At 47.8% G+C, this 24,837-nt stretch overlaps 1 protein-coding gene across 2 annotated transcripts in view; it reads left to right on the top strand.

Annotated features, from left to right (window-relative positions):
• LOC121008140 (rho GDP-dissociation inhibitor 2-like) overlaps window positions 1-24,837 on the top strand; it is a 41,631-nt gene that overhangs the window by 12,616 nt on the left and 4,178 nt on the right. The window contains exons 1-3 of one of the 2 annotated variants that reach the window (XM_040440501.1): window positions 8,562-8,670; window positions 12,922-13,101; window positions 20,120-20,203. In XM_040440501.1, coding sequence (XP_040296435.1) covers window positions 8,577-8,670; window positions 12,922-13,101; window positions 20,120-20,203 — 358 coding nt within the window. In that variant the 5' untranslated portion in view covers window positions 8,562-8,576. Of the gene's footprint in view, window positions 1-8,561; window positions 8,671-12,921; window positions 13,102-20,119; window positions 20,204-24,837 lie in introns of those variants that run through there. The other variant, XM_040440502.1, reaches the window with a different exon arrangement.

Below are 24,837 nucleotides of genomic sequence, written 5' to 3' on the forward strand. Positions count from 1 at the left end.
AGAAAGCCCAGGAAGTGGTGAGTATAACGATGCTAGTGCTGTGCTGGAATTTACTCACTTGTCCCTGGTGCTCTTCGATGGGCCCCGGCACAGCTCTATGTCCTGACAGCATACAGCTTCAGGGCGTAATGTCTGTAGGTGCCGCTATGACCTGACCCTGTGCAGGATTCAGTGCAGTGTTAGCGCCAGGACACGGTGCTGCGCTGCAGAGGAACCAGAGCGGTGGCGGCGCCTGGAGGACGAGATGTTGTGTTTTTTTTTTTTCTGTATTTGGGGCTGATTTGGGGCTTAATGTTAGGTTTGTATAAATTTGGGGGCTGAATAAATGTGGGGTCTCATTTGGGGCTTAATTTGGGGTCTGATTTGGGGCCTAATATGGGGTCTGTATAAATGTGGGGGCTGTTTGGGGGTATAATATAGGGTCTGTATGAATTAGAAGTTTGATTTGGGGTTTATTCTGTAATCTTGGGGTCTATGTAAATGTGTAGGCTGATCTGGGCTCTGTATGAATTTGGGGGTTATTCGGCATTAATTTTGGGGTCTCACCTGGGATCTGCAGTAAGGGATTGTCCATCCATGTGAAATTAACTTTTGCAAACGGAATAGAAGGCCACAAGAACGTAGTGCTGCCTCTCTCGCGCCACTGTTCTCACCACTAGGGGAGCTCTCTGCATCATTCCTGGGCGCGAGGGGCAGTGAGTGTGACACGCGTATGTGCTATACGTGGTATATGTGGATACTGTGGCTCGCCAACTGGAAATGTCTTCTATGTGAGGCTTATATCTCCGGCCCTGTTCTGGACATTCCTCATGGCTCCATAAGTGAAGATCAGACTAATTTCCTGAGTCATCTTTCCCACGAGATGCTTCATCGAATGCCTTGTAAGGAATGGATCTTGTGTTTTCTGGTTTGCTCTGTAAATAAGCAGTCGCCGCTGTAATCGCCGGCCTCGTTAGTGAATTTCCCAGTCTGCTGTCGCTTGCAACGTGAATCCAGTGAGGAGGACTGGTAATATTGTCTTACATTTGCACCCTTTGTGTCTGCACGGGCCCATCAAAACTTGTCCTAGACTCCTCATCAGTGTGATCGCTGAAGGATCCTGGCAGCAAGTGTTCAGTTTCCCTGCAGCGCCACTGCTGGATAAATGATGCATTACACTTTTACAATTGAACTCAATGGGCTATCTATAGCATGCATGGATGTGCTGGGTCCTCCAGAGCAAGAGACGCTCTTTGCAGCCGTTTTCCTTTCCAACAAATAGGTGAGGGTCCTGACCACCCTTCATTAACTCTGAATTTTGTTTGCAGTAGGTTGTCGGGTTGTTTGGGCATGCTGGGAGTTGTAGTTTTGCAACAGCTGGTGAACCATCAAGATTATTTGACAGATGCTACTGATTTCAATGACCATTTTATGATCTGCTTTTAACCCTTCGTCTTTCTCCTGACCATCCACTTCACATAAATTGGACCCCAAGGCGATTCGCGCATCTTATCATCTTATTTAATCAGATGCCAGCGTGGAGTGTGATCTCCGGAGGGTAGATTGTGACGCCTCACCCTTGCTTGGCTAATTATAGATGAGATTAAATTAACTTTAATTATGCATGGGAACAATAGCATGCATCTATTTTTTTTTTTTTTTTAACGGCCTCCCCTTCTTGAAAAAATATATAAAAAGGCGCTGTTTATTATTGTCACTCCCCAACTGGAGAGAGATTGGAATTCTTGGTGCGTTGTCAAGCGGACATCTTTATTTAAATTAGCGGCCGTGCCAGGATGGAGCTAATGACTCTCATGAGCTCTGGAACAATAAACCCGAAATCCGATGACTGCTCAGCTAATCCCATCCCCCCCACCCCGACCCAAACAATCAACACCCTTAGCAAGCCAATAAAGTATGGACGTGCCCCCTCCGAAAAGGGATAGTGCCAGCCGAGCAGAAAACTGCGACGTTCCCAAGATTAGCATGGGGAAATCCTTATTTCCTACAAATGTATATTATAGGGTCGCTTATATTGAAAAGACTACAAGATCCTGGGTCTGATTTATCACGAGGGGATTTTTTAAAGCCAGTTTTGACATTATTTGCACCACATTTTTGTAAAATCACAAAAAATGACAATTACTTTTATTTTTTTTCCCCACCAGAATTCTGACATTAAAGAAATGATATATTTACATTCTGGCTTCCAGGAAGCTCAGGACCATACTGCATATGAATGTATTGCTCCCCCTAGTGGTGGTTGAAGTATATACAGGTGCTCTATTTTGGTGCATAGCTGTAAGTATGATGCCTTAAAGAGCACTTGTAGGCAGGATCAACCCCTTTAAACTAGGAATACTGCCTAGCAGAACTGATCCTGCTGATTAAAATGATACCAGTCTTGTGAAAATCGGTTGCAGGGTTCGGGAGAAAAGAAGACTTTTAGTTTTATGCAAATGAGAGCTTCAGTGCGCTGAGGGGCGGGGCCAGTATTGGAAAGCTGAGGGGCACTGAGTGGTCAGGCCCCACCCCTCTGTGCACAGAAGCTCTTATTTCCATTAAAAAATATATATAATTTTTCTTGGGAAATCCACAACCGATTTTGACAAGACGGGTATAATTTTAATCAGCAGGATCAGTTCTGCTAGGTAGTATTCCTGGTTTAATTGGGTTGATCCTGCCTACAAGTGCTCTTTAAGGCCTTATACTTATAGCTATGCACCAAAATAGAGCTCCAGTATAGTGTTCAACCACCGCTAGGCGGGGCAATACATTTATATGCAGTATGGTCCTGAGCTCCCCCTAGTGGTGGCTACTGGAAGCCAGAATATAATCATTTTACGGATAACCCTACTAGAGAATAAGGCTACTTTCAGACTAGCGTTTTAGTTTTCCGTTATTGAGATCCGTCATAGGGGCTCAAGACCGGACAAAAACGCACCAAAATGCATTCCGTTCCCGTTTTAGTTACGTTCCCATACCGGAGAGAAAACCGCAACATGTTGAAGTTTGCTTTCCGTCCTGGGATGCGGAGCAAGACGGCAAGTCAATGGGGACGGATTCGTTTTCTCTGACACAATCTGTCACAATAGAAAACGGATCCGTCCCCCGTTGACTTTCAATGGAGTTCATGACGGATCCGTCTTGGCTATGTTAAAGATAATACAACCGGATGCAGACGTTTGTATTATCAGTAACGGAAGCGTTTTTGTTGGACCCTGCCGGATCCGGCAAAAACGCTAGTGCGAAAGTAGCCTAAGCCTGGCTTGCATAGTGTGTGTTTTTTTGTTTTTGTTTTTTAAATAATTCTAGCTTGGTGATTGGGATAGGTACAGTATCTCCTACATCTCAGCAGCCTATCCCGGCAGTGATATCCCTTATTTTTAGAAAATGAGTTGTTATATTTTAATTGTTTGGTTAATTATGTGAAAATCGCTCGCCGTGTATACAAATAATGTGACGTTGGTCGGCGCAGACAGCTGCTGCCCAGCTCATGAGTGATGCCTCCGCTTGGCAGCTCTCTGCGGCATCTGCTAACTGAGCGCTGGAGTCCAGATGAGAGATTTACATGTTTTAAGAACATAAATCATTCTGAGCGGAGAAATGAATCATGAATCATCACAATTAATGGGAGCCGTGATACAGAAAGGATGTACCGCGACCCCCACGCTCCACTTACCCGAGAATGAGCCAGTTACCTCACGTGACATGTAATTTTTAACAAAAACTGCCCTCCTTTTAAGAGGTTGTCCGAAATTAGTAAAACATGGCTACTTTATTCCAGCAACAGCGCCCCCCATGTCCATTGGATGTGTGGAGTATTGCAGCTGAGCACTGTTCATACAACACACAGCCTATGGTCAAGAGTGGCGCTGTTGCTGGAAGAAAGCAGCCATGTTTTTCTAATCTCCGACAACCCTGTTTCCTTATGCAATGCCCATTCTTCCCAGTCCTTCTTATGGACTGGTTTTAAAGGTGGCAACTTGAAGGCTTGGTCACCATGAATCTTTGACGCTGTAGCAATGGCATCAGAAATGCTTGACCTGTCCATGGATACCATTGATTGTGGTGTCTTTGGTGTCATGTGAAATGGGAGCTCATAAGTAGTATTTAGAAAAGCCTGGAGTAATGGTGGCTCTCAATGTTCCTGGAACCACCATTTAAGGTTGGTCCTCCAGGTGGTCCACATGGCTCACAGGGGCTATTTACAGATTTTACGGGTCTCTGCTACAGTTATGTGACCTTGGAAACAACTTTTCCTCTGCTGTTCCCATTTTAAAATTGAGAAGAAAGGTGTCGGGAAATCTCGTAATGTCATTCTGGGGGGATTCTCAATAGGGTCAATGTCAACCTAATGGTAGATGAAGTATCTGGCAATGTAATCTGGAAGATGGGGTGTCTCGAACTATAAAGACGAGAACTTGGGAACTCATTATTTTTGGATTTTGGTGGAGGGGAGAATGGACCTTCTGTGCCGGCTCAACACTGCAAGGTTTGGATGGTCCTAAAACTTTCATAAAGTTCAGAGAATTGGTGTCCACAGTTATCTATTCATCCTATCCAAACAATCAGACTGGAGAGTCTCCACCATACAGAAGGCATCAGCTTTGCTCTACAAGTTTGGTATTGTGGTAAGTACTTTGGCTGCGTTGAGATGGGATTTGTAGATGATTAGAGGACATCTCCACCTTGAGGGACCTACCTGCTGGTGCCCATAGACATTAGGCCTCTTGGTTCACAACATTCATTCAAGTTCAAAATGTAGAAGTAAACTTATATGGAAAGCCATGGGATGAAATGTGGTGGGTTCTTTAAAGACCTTCTCAAATACTACAGCTTGATTTGTAGAGATCAGACCATTCTGTATGTCAGTAAATTTGGTCAGAAGATGATATGTAATGATGACTTTTTGGTCCACATGGGTTGGATTTTCAGTCCTAAAAGAAGGAGATGAAACCTTCTTCTGAAAACATAAGTTTCTTGAGGGCCAAAATCCCTCGTGAATGTCTTGTGACGCCAGGTAATTTGATCCTGTGTTTGCTGACCTACTTAACTTGACGCTTGTTACTTACCCTAAGGTGATGGCTTCATAGTCTTGAGATTTTATGTTTCGTTATCTACTGATTGTGGATATGTTTTTAGGATTCTTCTGGGGTTTTTTTTGCATTTTTTTTTTCTTATTTTGGCCTCTTCATATGATGTCCTTATCAAGTATATTCTATGTTTCTATAAATCCCTCCTGTCCTTGATCAGATCGTTTGTACCAAGCACCAGACAGGTCTTAATATTTAGCTGCTCTGGACGGCTGTTGGATGGCCAGATGTAGCAACAAAGCTCCTCCATGTTGGACAGAAATCTCAAATGTGTGCCGCATTCTGAACCATGATGGAAGAGACAGTCATAAATTAATGGTTCACTTCCAAGATGAAGGGTTGTGGCCCCCTAAAGCTTCGGCAGCACTAGATTGGCCATATTGCATGATCAGTGGAGGACTTGATTCTGCCTTTGTATTACGGAGTCTTTGGAATGGGCTCCATGTAATACCACATTTGAGAGAGCCAATGCTGGACGTGTCTACAGTGGTCACGTAAGCATCAGAGCTGGACCACGGGGCAATGGAAAAAGACTGCCTGGTCTGATGAATCACATTACATCATCTGGGCGGCCGGGTGCTTGGGTGCCACTTACCTAGGGAAGAGGTGGCACCAAGTGCACTATGGGAAGAAGGCGACCTGGTCTGAAGAATCATGTTACATCATGTGGAAGTCCGGGTGCGTGTGTCACTTACCTGGGGAAGAGGTGGCACCAAGTGCACTATGGGAAGAAGGCGGCCTTGTCTAATGAATCTCATTAAATCATGTGGAAGGCCGGGTGCGTGTGTCACTTACCTGGAGAAGAGATGGCCCCAGATCATGCACTATGGGAAGAAGGTGGCCTGGTCTGAGGAATCGCACTACATCAAGTGGACGGCTGGTGGGGGGTGTGAGTCACTTACCCAAGGAAGAGGTGCCACCAGGTGCACTATGGGAAGAAGGCGGCCTGGTCTGATGAATCATGTTACATCATGTGGACGGCCGGGTGCGTGTGCGTCACTTACCTGGAGAAGAGGTGCCACCAGGTGCACTATGGGAAGAAGGCGGCCTGGTCTGATGATCATGTTACATCATGTGGACGGCCGGGTGCGTGTGCGTCACTTACCTGGAGAAGAGATGGCACCAGTATACACTAGAAAGACAATTTGGCGGAGGCAGTGTGAGGCTCTGGTCAATGTTCTGCTGGAAACCTTGAGTCCTGGCGCCATGTGGATGTGACATGTACCACCTACCTGACCATTGTGCAGACAAGCACCCCCCCCCCTTCCTGGCCACGGTGCCCCCTAATGGCAGTGAAATGGTTAAACATATGGTGAGAGGTGATCTGTAAGCAGCATCTATGGGGTCTCCCGGGACAGATCTTCTCATCTCCTCGTTCTGGCTTCATGCCCGGCCTCCCTCTGACAACCCTTCATGTAGTCAGTGGGCGATCTCTCCCAGAGGGGTGTTCGGTAATATTACACATGTGTTCAGATGACGCAGCTTTTATAAATTAACCCCTTTGCTGCCTCTTTGTCGAGGCCTCCGTACCTAGAATGTTACTGACCTAGAAAATCACTTGTGCCCCTCCGACAAACTGGAGCTTAATGTGATCATTCCAGGCTTCGGTCGGGTAATTCGAGCAGCAGGCCGGCGCGCGACTCCGCGCGCTGACAAATAACCTGGAGTTAATATGCACGTTCCCTGCGAACGGCACAAATGTGACCCCCGGGCCGAGCGAATTGGGAGCAGAAGATTATTTAAAGGGACGTTCCACTGGAAATAACGTAGACTCGGTCAAACTGTGGGGCAAATGCGCAGTGGTCGGCCCCAGGTAATGATCCCCGACTGCTGCTTTAAAGGCAAGACGCAAAACGCATCATTGTTATGCAAATTTCTTATGTTTTCAAGATCTCTGCTTGCTGTCAGTGAATGTGAAGATTCCCTACAGGAGACGTAAAGTATTGCACAGTTTCTTTTTAAATGAATGGGCTGCACATGTAATGTACTAACATTTCGGGTCCTCCGATGGCCACCATTTTGAATACGTGAAAGGAACGGTGTTAGCTTAGTTCAGGGCCTGGGGGGGGGGGGGGGGGGGCCGGACCATGACTATGACACAAGGGTTCCTGCCCCCCCCTCCCCCTCAGGTTGTGCATGAATCGGTATTTGTTGCCCATACCGACCAATCACCGCGCAGCTTTCATTTCCTGCAGCGCTGTTGCACACTGAAAGCTACGCTGTGATTAGTTGCTTTGCGCAACAGCGGTGGGCTTCTGTTTTAGAGGGGTTAGAAAAATATGGCCGCCTTCTTAAAAAAAAAAAAAAAAAAAAAAAAACAGCGCCACCCCTGTCCAAGGGTTGTGTCTGGTATTGCAACTCAACTGTATTAAAGTGAATAAAGCTGAGCGGCAATATCACACACGGCCTGCGGAAAGGTGTGGCGCTCTTATTGAGAGAAAGTGGCCACGGGCAACCCCTTTAAGGGCCCTATAAAATGGGTCAAGGATCGGGCCAATTACTAGGAAGAAACGCTCATACAAACCGATAACTGTCCCGTGTAAATGTGCGCCGATCAAACGTGTTTGTAGGGGGTGATCGCATCCATGGCCCCAAAATCTTCGTTTGTCAGAAGCTCATTGCCCTGGGTAAATATGGAGGTGCTGCTGACAATATGCAAATTGAATGGGGGATGAATGATCGTAATGACGATTGTCCATTCATTTTGCTTTTATTTTTTTTAATTTTTATACAGGGCCTAAAAATAATTTCCGATGCGATTCTTGGATATAAAAGTAGTTTTTATTTGAGCAAAATTATATCTAAGATCACGTCAGAAACCATTGTTATTAATTTTTATTTATTTATAATTTATTATCACTGCAGTGGATACAATTATATGGGCTTATTATTTTAGTATTTTTCTATCCTATTATGATTTTTTTTTTTGGTAGCGATTACTGCGCTGAATGCTCTGACCTAATCACAGCTGATTTGGCGCAGACACCCTGGAGATTTCTTCTATTATTTTTTTTTTTATATTTTTTCCGCAGCTGTGCCAGGCTCTGGGCCTCCCTCTGCCGCAGCCGGGGATGGTGTTTGTATTCTGGTGCGCGCGCTGCAAAGACAAGGATGAGATCATTGCAGCTGCAGGAATTGATAGAGCTGGGATTGCTGTGCCGGTGCATGCAGCAGGGAGGGGGGGAGCACAGGCTCTGGATGTATGATGTGCGAGCAGGGAGGGAGCGGCAGCAAATCAATACCGGCTCCAGCCAACAGTCCCATTTTTTTTCCCATTACGTCTTCTCCTGCTCAGGTATTCCTTTTCCAGGGAAGATTTGTGAAGGGGATCTCTCCACTTTGTCTTCTTTGATGGCTCTTTAAAAAAAAAAAAAAAGGGAGAGAAAAAAACCGCACCAGACCTCCCATTCTCCTCCAAGGGAAGACTGCTCCCATCATCCTTCCATTACGCGTTTTTCTGTAGATAGACGCAGAAGTATTTTTTTTTTTTGCTTTTGGACTATGATTGGGACCAAGTGGGAAATGTTGGGAGTCGACGTCTGTGAATTTGGAGGACAGCTTTTGGAACTTATGTGGTTGACAGTTTGCTACAGAGGTGAGTTGGTTTTGATTTTTTTTTTGATTTTTCATCAATTTTTTTTAATTTTTAATCTTGACATGCATTTATAGCAGAACATCCAAACCTGTTCACACTGTATTTCATGGCTGTGCTGTATTATTCTTATATTTTACTGTTATTTTTATTTAGTTAATTTTTTATCTCATATTTTCATTTTTTATGACCAATTATCACATTTTTATTGTATGTATTGCTTTTTTTATTTCTATTTTTTATTCCCTTTTTTAAGGACTTTTTTTATGATTTTTATATAATTTTTTTTTTTTAGATCTTTTATATAGCATTTTGTAACCTTTCCTTTTTAGATGGTATATCTTATAGAGTTTTCAGTTAAGATCTTTATAATATATATTTATATTTTATTATATTTACATTACATTTTATATTTTTTTTATTGTTATTATTATTATTATTCATGTTTGTTAATTGACATATTTGAAGTTTCTCCACCCTTGGATCATTATTTCTATCATTCTCTTTGGACGGTGCATGGTCCGGCAGGAGTCGGAGGTGGGCGGTAGATCTGTCTGGGGGGGTCGTTTGGTCCCTGATAAAAATAAAAATTAGTAATAGTCCATAGTGACCATATTTCTGACCTTTTTTATTAGAAGACATCAGCTGGCCTCCACCCCGTGCGTCTCCAGAGCCGGTGATGTCATATTAAATGTCGGCTTTGTCAGTCAGGTCTCTGGAGAGCGATGATCAGTCTCACCATAAAATATCAGATCTGCTACCGGAATACAGTTCAAAGCGTGCAAATGTCGCCATGCGGTTCACAGTCTACGAAAACAAGAACATTGTTACTGTCTCCTCACCTGACATGTCTGTTTTTAGTAAATCTTTATATTTCCTCTGTTATTCCTATTGGAAAAATTGACTTTGTCATTCTGGTTGTTGAAGGGGCGTGTCCTTACACAGTCGGACAGCATGACACTGTGCAGGGACACGCCCCCCCCCCCCCCCCCCCACCAACTGGCAACATCCAAGTGTCCATTTGTTCATACATTTCTAGGAGGAATAACAGAGAGACCGCCCTACGCATCGTTCTAAGAAAAGATTTTATTTTGTGGGGAATACAAGCATTTACTATGATTGTCCCAGGATAGTAATCTTATCCCCTGCCCACAGGATAAGGGATAAGTATCTGATCACTGGGGGAAAAAGTGACTGCTGGGATCGTGAGAATGGGGGTACAGAGTATGGTTAAGCATGTTCCCTGCCGCGTCGTTCATTTCCTAGAAGACATGCGCAACGCTAGGCTATCTCTGGCAGTCCCACTGCTCTGTTCATTTCCTAGAAGACATGCGCAACGCTAGGCTATCTCTGGCAGTCCCGCTGCTCTGTTCATTCAGGGACATAGGACCCCTCCTGTTAGGACTGTATAGGGCACGGGTTTATATCTTGGGACAAGTCCTTTAAGTTTTATGTCACATGATCTGAGGTCTATAAATTGTGTCCTAGAATATTTGTTGGAAGCGCCCTCTGCCTGTCACTAACAGGTACTGCAGCAATAATCTTCTGCAGGATAATCTTCATAGGTCACACTCATTGACCGATACTGAATCCCCTCTGGTCACTGGCTTCAGTATATGGGCGAGGTTCTGGCCTCACACGGGGGCCGCAATGTGTGCCCTACCCTAAATGTGCATCCTCGGCCCAGAGGGAAAGAGGCCACTGCCTGATCCCTCTCCCGGGGGCATGGTGAAAACCATGAGACGGTCGGGAGACCCCCATACATAAAAAATCATTGGCTAAATTGTCAGATTTGGCCAACTTTTTATTCCCCCCCCCCCCCTTGCCCTGCACAATGTATGAATGTTGGGGTTATTAGCTCTTTGGTGGAAGGTAATATGATTTGGGTTTCGGTTCGGTGCAGCCGTCGGGCACGTGCGTCCGATCTTATCGTGCATTTGTTCCCGCGTCTAGATCGCTTCCTGGGAGGTGCGTTTTATCGTCGCCATCTTCAGAACTGGCGAACTGCCTGGCTGGTTTATCACCTGCAGGAGGGAGAAAAACATGGCGCCTGCCTGCGAGGTGCAATATGTCGCCTTCACCTCTTCCGGTGTCGGAGTCAGCCATGTTGTATGCACTGTCGGTGTCAGCCGGCTACGACTTTCCAGTAAGACCGTTTGATCCCTCGCGTTGTCTCTGCATTTTAATTTTTTCTTTATATTTAAAGGGGAGCTCCAGCTTTTTTTAGTCGGTGACCAATCTGACCCTGCTTCATTGGCGCACGTGGTAGAGCATAGAGGTCAACTGAGTAGTAGTAGTGGATGGCGGTCTTCAACCTGTAGCTCTGCAGCTGTTGCAAAACTACAACTCCCAGCAGTTGGCATGCTGGGAGTTGTAGTATTGCAAGGGCTGAAGAGCCACAAGTCATTGGTTCAAGCCAACTTTTGTAAATGCAGAATGTTCAGTGATGGTGTATGACTTTGGCCATGCAATTGGAGAAAAAAATGCGCCGTCTTGCAACTTTTACTCATTTCACTGCATGCAAATTTTCCCAGGAAAGAAGGTGGAAATGTCATGTGACCGCTTTGATCCGTATTCATTGGGGGGAGGGGCAACTTCGTGTTGCACAAGTTTTATGTGGCTGAAAACTGCCACTGGTGCGTGAATGCCAAAGTAGTAGGATGGCGCAAGTGTAGGATTGTAATCTCATCTGTGCCTTAGAAGGTGAATGGAGAGGAAAGCGATGGCTGGGGCCTCATATGTCACAATGGATTGTGCTACGAAGTATATATATTTTTACATTTCAGTAGGGTTGCCCTTTAAAGGGGTTTTCTGGGAATTTGATATTGAGGCCCTATCCTCAGGAGTTGGACCCCTGACGATCAGCTGTGCTCCGGTGAGCGCTGCGGTCTCTTAACAGTTTACCACAGCGCCATCCATTGGATGGTGGCCATGCTTGATATTGCAGCTCATCCCCATTCACTTTAATGGGACTGAGCAGTGCCTAGGCCACATGACCGATGAATGTGACGTCACTGGCCTAGGAAGAGACCGGTGACCTCTTCGAACAGCTGAGTCGGACCTCCGCCGATTTTTTTTTTTTTTCCATATCGATGACCTGTCCTGAGGATTGGCCATGAAGACAAACCTGCTTAGTCCAGGTCATGGGCCGAGCGTGACACAGGGATTGTCTCTGCTTTGAACCCTGTGTCGTTCCCCGCGCCCTCATTCCCTGCACTAGGTATAACACAGTAGGTCAGTCTTCTGCGGAGTGTCCCTTTAAAATAGGATGAACCTTCTAGATAAATCCAGTCTTGTAACTTCCATGTATCCCTTTTGTTCCTGGACTTCCTGTTGTACAGCTTTGTGGGGGTTAACATTGGGCAGCAGAGTCACCTGGTCATGGGTCGTTTCCTTGCAGCTGCCGGGCAGAAGATCAACTCCTGATGTAAGAGGTGGAGGCTAGAAATAGAAGGAAAGTATCAGGACACATTGGAGGCCACCTGCATTTTAACATCCATATTATTGCAAGAAAACACTCCTCCCCCTGGTGTTCTACTGAAGCAGACTTAGTCCTTTTCAGTAGAACCTTAGTACAGTCTCATCCTCCTATTTTCCTTCTGTTTCTTCCTTTTTTCCCCTCATTCTATTCCCTTCCCGCTCCTCCTGCCTTACCCTTACTTACCTCTGCCTACATGTAGCATTATCCTAATACTGTGCTGTTGCATAGCAGCCACCTACCTCTCTAACGCACACCTCCCCTTTAAGTGGCCGTGCCCTTATTTTCTAATTTGTTTTCCTGCTACTATCAACATAAATTTATTTATTTTTTTAAATCTTACCCGTCTATAGATTTTAACCTGCAATTACCCGGTGTTTATCGGAGACATGGCGTATTGATCGGGAGCGGGATTTATTACTTGTCCGGCGTGTGGAACGAAGCATTTGCTTAAAATAAATTCACCTCTGTGAAGTCAATGTAGATCTGAAACTCTGTGCAGATTAATTTGATAATACGTCTTTATAGCGGCTGGGGTTCTTGTTTTCCTGATACAGAGCTCCAAATCCCCTGCGTTGACATGATGATAAAATTCTTCTACCTGCAGCCACCACTAGAGGGAGCTCACTGCAGACTGTCTCTGTTTTATGGAGTTCAAAGCAGTAAGCTACTGTGCTCCCTCTAGTGGTGGACGCTGGTAGTAGCTCTATGCAGGGGATTTGTATCGAGCCCCTTTTGCACCTTGTAATTTACCGTTTCTCCTCTTCCGTTTCCAGACATCATGGCTGACAAAGATGGAATTAAACCCGTTGAAGATGATGTAGACGATGAAACCGACCTGAACTATAAGGCCCCGGAGAAGAAATCTCTGCAGGAGATCCAGGAACTGGACAAAGACGACGAAAGTCTCATCAAATACAAGCAGGCCTTGCTGGGGAACCTGCCGGCCGCAGTGGGTGAGTCAAGAAATAAAAAGGCCGAGCAATCCCATACATGAACACCAGGGCGGCGGAATACTTCACATTCTTTATGGTTGCCCTGAAAAAACATTTTGCAGACTTGGTGTCCATGACTGACCCCCCCCCCCCCCCCGACTACAGTGCTGATCAACCACACTTTCCCAGGGTCCAGGGCAAAACCTGCCTCTATGTATGTTGGTGCATTAGGTGGGAAGACTGACAACTACTGTAGTCCTCATGGCTAATCCCGTAGTGGTTGTCGCCCAGCTTTCCAAAGTTGCCATTCATCCTGAGCCTCCTGGTTCCTGCAGCACAGTAAAGACAGGGAGAGGAATAAGAGGGAACAGAACTGTCCCTATCAAATGTAGAGTTTTATGTCGGAAAGCTGGGTGACAACCCTTATTGGATACTAATGGTTGTCAGCCCCATATCTACGACTTTGGCAGAGCAGGATAACCCAGAAATGGCTGAATATTAACCATTAAGTGACCTCATGCGAAAGGGATTGCGTCCGACAACTGCTCTAGATCTGAATGCCATATTTGCGGCACCGTTGGTTGTCGCTTCCCTTCCCCCGCACAGGAGCATGATGCTGTAGATATGAATACGGATCGCCTGGCAGTGACTTTTCCATTTTAGATTCAGGGTCTCGCATTGTATTCCTGACTGCCGGCTCTGGCCGCGTGCCCGTCCCCATCTGCTCTGGGTCGCGGCAGGTGCGCGCTCGCTAATGTTCAGGCCCCGGCGGCGGGATGTGTGACTGCACAGATGCGCCTCTTAGCGATTGATTTATGGCTGGAGCAGCGCTGGGTCTCGGCTGTGGATCCTGAGTGTGAAATCCGTGGAGGACTGGGGGGGGGGGGGGGGTTAATGGATTCAGGTGCAGAGATGGCCGCCGCCGATCCATCAGGAGGGGGTCATGATGGCGGCATTATATTATCCGTGGTCAGCCATAACATTAAAACCACCTGCTTAATATTATGCAACGTCCTGTGTGTCCTGACTACTTTCCACCGTAGACGGCAGGAACGTTGTCAGCAATTTGCTCCTCTGTGAGATTGGACCAGAGGGACTAGCCTTCACTACCCCACCGATCGAGGGCGGCCATGACCGGGTGTCCTTCCTTGGACTATAGGTCGGTGTATGAAGACAGATACTATGAGGCAGTACTTTTAGTAATCAGTGGAATCTGAGATTTGGACCCCCCCCCCCCCCCCCTTGTCGTCTTAATCCTAAATGAACTGGGACTATAGATCTTCATAGACCCCGTGATCAGAGGGGCTCCGACCTCAAGGACCCCTCCGATTCCGCGCCACGGCCCCCCGCCTGTTCTCCCTGCGCAGCGGCGCGTGATCATCACCTACCGACCTGTATACGGAAGAGACCCATGCCCAACACTACAGCCGCTAATAACCTGATATGCATCAGGAATGGCGGCTGATAGATGGGGCCCCGGGGCCCACATGTCATAAATTACATTATGATCCCAGTTCACAGAAACCATTAAGAAACCTGCTGACTGTTTCCGGATCCCATTACCCGATACATTACATGAAGGTAATGGCTGGAGAGCGCTCGCGTGTCGGCCCCATCTCCTGGGATGCTGCTTCCGAAAAAAAAAAGTTGCCTTTTCAAGATCTCCGCTCGCTGGCAGTGAATGGAATCCTATGGCCGAGCAGCTGCAGTTAGTTACAATGTATCAGTGTTTGGTGCCCATGGTTTGCCGCTTCCATCTGGGTCACGTCCTGGATGAGAGCATGTGACCCGGGTGCTGAGGGTCACAAGGGTGGCGCCCATCATTCCGGGATACGAGGTTCTGTCGCTGGGGGGGGGGGTGTACGCAGGACTCCTGGAAACCCCCGGGGACTATATACATATTGTGATACGCCCTATAATCCTCCAGGCGTTGTATGTGATGGGCTGCAGCAAGACCTGATGATGCAGCTTTGCAAGTGACTGGGATTGAAGTCTTGATGGTGCAGCCTTGGATGTGACTAGAGTAGAAAGTGCCGACATGTAGCTTTGGAAGTCACTTCAGTAGAAAATGGAATGAACCTGCAAGCACCTTTCGATGTGACTTAGTACAAGATGCAGCTTTGGAAGCTACTGGGCTAGATGTGATGATGCAGCGTTGATGGTGACTACATTATGAGATGTAAGGATGCAAGTTTGGATGTGACTGGAGTAGACGTCCTCATGAGGCAGCTTTGGAAGTGACTGGAGTAGATGTCATGATGGAGCTTTGAACGTGGCTTGAGTAGATGATTTAGCAACTTTGAATGTGTCTGGAATAGAAGCTGATGCAGTTTTGCATGTGATTGGATTTCATGGTGCAGACTTGGATGTGACTACAGTAGAAGGCATGGTTATAAAAGTGGTAGAAAATACAATGATGCAGCTTTGGATGGGACCTGAGTACAAGACACAATGATGCAGCTTTGGATGCAACCAGTGTGGAAGACTTGATGATGCAGCATTGACAGTGCCTCGAGTAGAAAATGTAAGGATGCAACTTTGGATGTGACTGGAATAGACACCCTAATGAGAAGTTTTGGAAGTGACTGGGGTCAATGATGTCATGTTGCAGCTTTCAGCGTGACTGGAGTAGAAGATGATGCAACTTTGGATAGTCCTGGATTTTAAGTCATGATGGAAGTGAATAGAGTAGAAAATGCAATGATGCAGATTTGGATGGAACCAGAGTACAAGACACAATGTTGCAGCATCAGATGCGACCGGTGTAGAAGATCTAATAGTGCTACTTTGGATGTGACTGGATTAGAATATCTAAGAATGAAACGTTGGATGTTACTGGAGTAGATGTCCTTATGATGCAGCTTTGAAAGTGACTGTAGTAGAAGATGTTATGATGCAGATTTAAAAGTGATGGGAGTAGTATATGTGATGCTGCTGCTTTGGATGTGACTGGAGTAGAAGATGTGCTGTTTAAAGTATTCAAAACTGGAACTATAAAATATGTATCCCCTCCCCCAGCTCTCTGTCCCTGAATGAACTGTGGACATTTTTTGAGTTTTAGTGATAAGAACATTTCTAGAAATTTATTAATTAAAACAAGGGGAGGATTCTGATGAGTGGCGCCTGCATGTTGGTGGAGATAAGCGGCCGCATTCTGGTGGAATCGGCAGTGGATTTTCCTGCTGAGGGTCCAGCATGAAGCTCGACTCTTCCAAGCCTCTGTTCACACTGTTGGGTTTCCTGAGAGGGGCAGGAGCTCACAATGTGCTGCCGGGGGCGTTCTTCTGTCTGTAAAGTACAAGGAGAAGGCGCCAATGGTGGTTGCTGTGTCCAAGGGATGAAATTACCCCCTGTGTGAATACAGCTCTATATAGAGAGAGCTCTACCATCATGTGTAATGAGACCTGAGGGGACCTGCCCTGGTATAGGGAACATGGTGGGAGCGCCATCTAGGGCTGAGAAATCGTGATGCTGAAATAGATGTAAAGATGATATAACATTAGTTGTTGAGGATGAGATGGATGGAGGTGGAGATGAGATAGATTGCTGGGTGATGTGAAGATGGGATGGTTTGATGCAGGGAGCTGGAGATGAAGATTGGATAGTATGGTTGGTGGGATGGTTGGGCATGGGAAGGGGTGTGATAGTTGGGGATGGGATGAGGTATGATGGTTGGGGATGGGATGAGGTGTGATGGTTGGGGGTGGGATAAGGTATAATGGTTGGGGATGGTATGAGGTGTGATGGTTGGGGATGGGATGAGGTATAATAATGAGAGATGGGATGAGGTGTGATGGTTGGGGATGGGATGAGGTGTGATGGTTGGGGATGGGACGAGGTGTGAAGGTTGGGGATGGGACGAGGTGTGAAGGTTGGGGATGGGACGAGGTGTGATGGTTGGGGATGGGATGAGGTGTGATGGTTGGAGATGGGATGAGGTATGATAATGAGAGATGGGACGAGGTGTGATGGTTGGGGATGGGATGAGGTGTGATAATGAGAGATGGGATGAGGTGTGATAATGAGAGATGGGACGAGGTGTGATGGTTGGGGATGGGATGAGGTGTGATGGTTGGAGATGGGATGAGGTATGATAATGAGAGATGGGACGAGGTGTGATGGTTGGGGATGGGATGAGGTGTGATGGTTGGGGATGGGATGAGGTGTGATAATGAGAGATGGGATGAGGTGTGATGGTTGGGGATGGGATGAGGTGTGATGGTTGGGGATGGGATGAGGTGTGATAATGAGAGATGGGACGAGGTGTGATGGTTGGGGATGGGACGAGGTGTGATGGTTGGGGATGGGACGAGGTGTGATGGTTGGGGATGGGACGAGGTGTGATGGTTGGGGATGGGACAAGGTGTGATGGTTGGGGATGGGATGAGGTGTGATAATGAGAGATGGGACGAGGTGTGATGGTTGGGGATGGGACGAGGTGTGATGGTTGGGGATGGGATGAGGTGTGATAATGAGAGATGGGATGAGGTGTGATAATGAGAGATGGGATGAGGTGTGATGGTTGGGGATGGGATGAGGTGTGATGGTTGGGGATGGGATGAGGTGTGATGGTTGGGGATGGGATGAGGTATAATAATGAGAGATGGGATGAGGTGTGATGGTTGGGGATGGGATGAGGTGTGATGGTTGGGGATGGGATGAGGTGTGATGGTTGGGGATGGGATGAGGTGTGATGGTTGGGGATGGGATGAGGTGTGATGGTTGGGGATGGGATGAGGTGTGATGGTTGGGGATGGGACGAGGTGTGATGGTTGGGGATGGGACGAGGTGTGATGGTTGGGGATGGGACGAGGTGTGATGGTTGGGGATGGGATGAGGTGTGATGGTTGGAGATGGGATGAGGTATGATAATGAGAGATGGGATGAGGTGTGATAATGAGAGATGGGACGAGGTGTGATGGTTGGGGATGGGATGAGGTGTGATGGTTGGAGATGGGATGAGGTATGATAATGAGAGATGGGACGAGGTGTGATGGTTGGGGATGGGATGAGGTGTGATGGTTGGGGATGGGATGAGGTGTGATAATGAGAGATGGGATGAGGTGTGATAATGAGAGATGGGATGAGGTGTGATGGTTGGGGATGGGATGAGGTGTGATAATGAGAGATGGGACGAGGTGTGATGGTTGGGGATGGGACGAGGTGTGATGGTTGGGGATGGGACGAGGTGTGATGGTTGGGGATGGGACAAGGTGTGATGGTTGGGGATGGGATGAGGTGTGATAATGAGAGATGGGACGAGGTGTGATGGTTGGGGATGGGACGAGGTGTGATGGTTGGGGATGGGATGAGGTGTGATAATGAGAGATGGGATGAGGTGTGATGGTTGGGGATGGGATGAGGTGTGATGGTTGGGGATGGGATGAGGTGTGATGGTTGGGGATGGGATGAGGTATAATAATGAGAGATGGGATGAGGTGTGATGGTTGGGGATGGGATGAGGTGTGATGGTTGGGGATGGGATGAGGTGTGATGGTTGGGGATGGGATGAGGTGTGATGGTTGGGGATGGGATGAGGTGTGATGGTTGGGGATGGGATGAGGTGTGATGGTTGGGGATGGGATGAGGTGTGATGGTTGGGGATGGGACGAGGTGTGATGGTTGGGGATGGGACGAGGTGTGATGGTTGGGGATGGGACGAGGTGTGATGGTTGGGGATGGGACGAGGTGTGATGGTTGGGGATGGGATGAGGTGTGATGGTTGGAGATGGGATGAGGTATGATAATGAGAGATGGGACGAGGTGTGATGGTTGGGGATGGGACGAGGTGTGATGGTTGGGGATGGGACGAGGTGTGATGGTTGGGGATGGGACGAGGTGTGATGGTTGGGGATGGGACGAGGTGTGATGGTTGGGGATGGGATGAGGTGTGATGGTTGGGGATGGGATGAGGTATAATAATGAGAGATGGGACGAGGTGTGATGGTTGGGGATGGGACGAGGTGTGATGGTTGGGGATGGGACGAGGTGTGATGGTTGGGGATGGGACGAGGTGTGATGGTTGGGGATGGGACGAGGTGTGATGGTTGGGGATGGGACGAGGTGTGATGGTTGGGGATGGGACGAGGTGTGATGGTTGGGGATGGGACGAGGTGTGATGGTTGGGGATGGGACGAGGTGTGATGGTTGGGGATGGGACGAGGTGTGATGGTTGGGGATGGGACGAGGTGTGATGGTTGGGGATGGGACGAGGTGTGATGGTTGGGGATGGGACGAGGTGTGATGGTTGGGGATGGGACGAGGTGTGATGGTTGGGGATGGGACGAGGTGTGATGGTTGGGGATGGGACGAGGTGTGATGGTTGGGGATGGGATGAGGTGTGATAATGAGAGATGGGACGAGGTGTGATGGTTGGGGATGGGACGAGGTGTGATGGTTGGGGATGGGACAAGGTGTGATGGTTGGGGATGGGATGAGGTGTGATAATGAGAGATGGGACGAAGTGTGATGGTTGGGGATGGGACGAGGTGTGATGGTTGGGGATGGGACGAGGTGTGATGGTTGGGGATGGGACGAGGTGTGATGGTTGGGGATGGGACGAGGTGTGATGGTTGGGGATGGGACGAGGTGTGATAATGAGAGATGGGACGAGGTGTGATGGTTGGGGATGGGACAAGGTGTGATGGTTGGGGATGGGACGAGGTGTGATGGTTGGGGATGGGACGAGGTGTGATGGTTGGGGATGGGACGAGGTGTGATGGTTGGGGATGGGACGAGGTGTGATAATGAGAGATGGGACGAGGTGTGATGGTTGGGGATGGGACGAGGTGTGATGGTTGGGGATGGGACGAGGTGTGATGGTTGGGGATGGGACGAGGTGTGATGGTTGGGGATGGGACGAGGTGTGATGGTTGGGGATGGGACGAGGTGTGATAATGAGGGATGAGGTGCGACAGTTACTATTTGGATGGTGTAGGTCGGATGTCATGGTTTGAGATGGGATAATTCTGGATGACAAGAGACGGTTAGTTAAGCAGTTTTTAATTTTCAATAAATTTGTATTTTTTTTTTTCTTCAGACCATAGTGCCCCCAACGTGCAGGTGACGCAGATGGCTTTGATATGCGATGAAGCCCCCGCGCCCATCACTATGGACTTAACAGGTAAAAGATTCATGTAACCAAATCAGAAACTTGTAGCATAATAAATCTACATATATGGGAAAGTCCTTCAATCTGGAGGAATTTATATAAAAGTTCATGTAAGGTGGAATCACAAGATGCTGCATTAATGGCCATATTTTATGAAGTACTAGATTCATTGGGTGATAAGATGCTCCCTATTTTTTCCTGCCCCACCGACTCTCCCAAACCTCACGGTCTTACATTTTATCAAAACATTCAAAATGTCTTTATAGCAGTTGTAGCTCCATTTTTCCTGATACAGTGCTCCAAATCATCTGCAGAGATTGAGCTACATGATACAATTCTGTCCGCTAGCAGCCACCACTAGAGGGAGCTCACTGCATATAGATTTATTATGTTGTTTAATGCAGTGGTCCCCAACCTTTTTTGCACCAAGGACCAGTTTCATGCAAGACAATTTTTCTAGGGACCGGGTGGGGGGGGAAGGGGGCGGGGGTTCTGGGGCAGAGCTTAGGGGGTGGGCGGGGCTGACTGATTCACGTGCATAACAAAACACAAGGTGCATATTAAAATATATAACACTATATAAACTGACTATGGTCTCTGCTGCACTGGTCTCTGCTGCACTGGTCTCTGCTGCACTGGTCTCTGCTGCACTGGTCTCTGCTGCACTGGTCTCTGCTGCACTGGTCTCTGCTGCACTGGTCTCTGCTGCACTGTACCGTATTTTTCGCCCTATAAGATGCACCTAGGTTTTAGAGGAGAACAATAAGAAAAAAATATTTTTCATTACACCTCAGGTCAGACCAGCAATCAGACCCCCAATGGCTCAGATCAACCCCCAAATCTTTAGCCATCTATCAGCCCCCAATGTCATCCATAAGCCCCCCCAATGTCATCCATAAGCCCCCCCAATGTCAGCCATAAGCCCCCCCCAATGTCAGCCATAAGCCCCCCCAATGTCAGCCATAAGCCCCCCCAATGTTAGCCATAAGCCCCCCCCAATGTCAGCCATAAGCCCCCCCCAATGTCAGCCATAAGCCCCCCCCAATGTCAGCCATAAGCCCCCCCCCCCAATGTCAGCCATAAGCCCCCCCCCCCAATGTCAGCCATAAGCCCCCCCCCCAATGTCAGCCATAAGCCCCCCCCCCAATGTCAGCCATAAGCCCCCCCAATGTCAGCCATAAGCCCCCCCAATGTCAGCCATAAGCCCCCCCCAATGTCAGCCATAAGCCCCCCCCAATGTCAGCCATAAGCCCCCCCCAATGTCAGCCATAAGCCCCCCCCCAATGTCAGCCATAAGCCCCCCCCCAATGTCAGCCATCAGCCCCTAGTGCAAATAAAATAAAATAAAAAAAACACTTACCTCTCCTGCTCCTGGTCACCATCGCGATCCTCTTCATTCTGCTGTCGGCTGGCTGTGTATAGCGGCGCACAGTGTCATGTCACAGAGCGACCTCACGCTGTGCGCAGACATGCACAGCCGATAGCCGAGCCGTGGACCAGGAAGTGGTGAGTACAGATCTTTCACCTACTAATGGAAGCGCTTCATTAGTACAGAGTTAAAGACTGCCCTGATCGCCGCGGCCCGGCAAACCATCTTCCAGGGCCCGGTCTTGGGCCGCGGCCCGGCGGTTGGGGACCGCTGGTTTAATGGATAAATAGTGTTTAGTGAGCTCCCTCTAGTGGTGGCTGCTGGTAGCCAGAAGTGTGTAATTAAACTGCTGATGCAGGGGATTTGGAGCTGTGTTTCAGAAATTTTCAGCTCACCTGTTTAGATTTTAAAACTGGTGTTAGGCCCCCTGCACACGATCAGGATTGCGTGCGGATTTTCCGCGCGGAAAATCCGCACCGTAGGTCATGTCCATTGTATTCTATGAGAATTTGAAATTCTCAATGCACACGATTCAGATTTTTTCCGCGCGGATTTTGACCTGCGGTGCGGATTTTAAAATCCGCGACATGTCAATTAATTTTTTTTTACTGACCGGATTTTCTTCATTTACTTAGTGAAATCCGCATGCGGAAAATCCGCACCGAATCCGCACCAAATCCGCATGCAAATCTGCCCCAATTAATGCGGATTGACCGCACAGATTTGCCTGCGAACACCTGCGGATTTCAGTGCGGATTCTCCGCACATGAATCCTGAACGTGTGCATGTACCCTTAAATGGTTGAAAAGTCTGATGTGATCACAAGAACACAAGGTATGTAAGTACCAGGCCCTGCGGGAATGAGACAGAAAATCCTGAGTGTGTGGAGGTCAGGCTACTGAGATGAAATTAGGGGTATTTTCCTTTTCACATTAATTTAAGAACATTAAATCTCTACTCGTACGGCTGCACAGATCTGGCGGCTTTAATCTTATCAGATCAGGCCGCTGTCGGAAGCAGAAATGAAGGATTTCATGTCTCCAGATGAGGAGCTGGTAAGAGGCGCAGCGTGACCTGCATGTTAATTACACGCCGCATCTCGCAAGGGGAAGGTGCTGAAGTAAATTAACATGGGCTGTACGAGGAGCACTCCATGATGTGTGCTGAATTAATAATCAGCCCTTTACTTTGAAATGCTGAGTAGGAGTCTTCGAGAAGATGTAAATGTATTAAACCCAAAACGCGGCGTCCGAAATCCAGTAAAGATATGAGGGCATTGCTCAGCTCTTCTATGATCTCTTCTTCCAGCCTGTAGTCCCCTTTCCCTACCTCTACCCGTCCTGTAAATGCTCACAAACCTCCACATCAAAGTAAAGAAAATAGGGGAGAGGGAGGAGGGGGATGCAGCTGCAGCTTCTTTCTCACTCTGTGTCTGTGAGAGGGGAGGAGGAGCTGAATTGAGGAGAGATCTGATTGGCTGTTGTGCTCCATTAAGAGCCCACCCACTTCCATGGCATGGTCAGAGAAAAGCCCTCAAAGCACAAGTTAGGTCCATCTGATGGACACCTACAGATGAGGAGGGATTATGATACATAGATAGTAGGCCTGCACGATATATATATCGCCAAAGCAATCGTATCGCGATAATCGCCAAATGATTTTGGCCGACCCAAAAATGCTGCGATTTTTATTTTTCGCTTTATAAGACACGCTGTGCGTCTCATAAAGTGATGGTTGACTTTTTACGTGGCTGACACTGATGTATCGCCGGCCGCTATGCTGCACAGCGCAGCCGGCGATACATCAGTTACAGTGGGGGGAGGGGCTGGAGGCAAGTCGCGGCGGGCCCCGCGCACATCACGGTCTTTGTATGCAAAGTCTTTCTTTACTGCTGAAACAATCGCTCTCCTATTGATATGATCACCGGCCTCTGCACTCACTATGGATGCACTGCAGCGAGCGGCTTCATTAATGAAGTGGGAGGAGCGTGACTGACGTTAGTGATGCCCCGGCCGCCCGCTCGCTGCAGTGCATCCATAGTGAGTGCAGAGGCCGGTGATCATATCAATAGGAGAGCGATTGTTTCAGCAGTAAAGAAAGACTTTGCATACAAAGACCGTGATGTGCGCGGTTTAGGGGACATTAATAAAGTAATGCTGTGGCACATAGGGCCATGAGGGGGACCAGCATAATATGCTATATGTGTGTCATCCCCCATAACAGTGCCACCCACAGATCCCCCAAAACAGTGCCACCCACAGAGCATTATTAGTTCAAAATCCACCAAAAGCACACCTTCTGGTTCAAAATCTTTTTTTTTCTTATTTTCCTCCTCAAAAACCTAGGTGCGTCTTATAAAGCAAAAAAATACGGTACCTGGGTGACTGGTCACGGCAGGGGCTCATACGGGAAAATCCAAGCAAATAGACCTCTAGCACAATTCCCTTTAAAATATCGCATCGCACATAGTTATCGCAATTTTTAGGGCCCTAATCGCAATCGCACAAAATCCCCATATCGTGCAGCCCTAATAGATAGATATGCTGTACATTTTTGATGGCCTATCAGGATCAGCAGGGATACGAGTCCCGTCAGCCCTGGCGATCAGCTGTACGAAGAGGCTGCCGCACTCCGAGAACATTTAGGCCTCTTCCTAGGCCGGTGACATCATTGTACATCGGTCACATGGCCTAGGAGCAGCTCAGTCAATACCACGGACGGCCACTATACTGTGCTGGTGGGGGTCCGGTGAGCGCTGCTGCTTCATCAAACAGCTGATTGGTGGGGGTCCGGTGAGCGCTGCTGCTTCATCAAACAGCTGATTGGTGGGGGCGCCAGGAGTCGGACCCCCAACGATCTGATATTGAGGTCTTATCCTGAGGATAGGCCATCAATATCAAATTCCTGGATAACCCCTTTAAGAACCAAGGAGCTGCAGTAGTACATAGCCACCCCGCCCCCTACAGCCATATGCACCTCATAACAATATTTGCCAGAAACCTAAAGTACCCCTTTAATGGTGAGACGGAGTTAAAGTCCAGTTTGCAGAATTAACCCTATGGTGGAGACGCGTGTGTCTAATGACAAGTGGTTCTATGAATGTGTGTTCCCCTTTAAAATGGCACAGTGCACGGTACGGAACATCCACCATATCTACAAGAGCCGGACGTGAAACGCGGTACCTTCTCCCTCTGCCGGGATCCCGTGGGTACGATGTAACCCTCTGCCGGGATCCCGTGGGTACAATGTAACCCTCTGCCGGGATCCCGTGGGTACA

Source organism: Bufo bufo, chromosome 7 (assembly GCF_905171765.1).
Source record: "Bufo bufo chromosome 7, aBufBuf1.1, whole genome shotgun sequence".
NCBI lineage: Eukaryota > Metazoa > Chordata > Amphibia > Anura > Bufonidae > Bufo > Bufo bufo.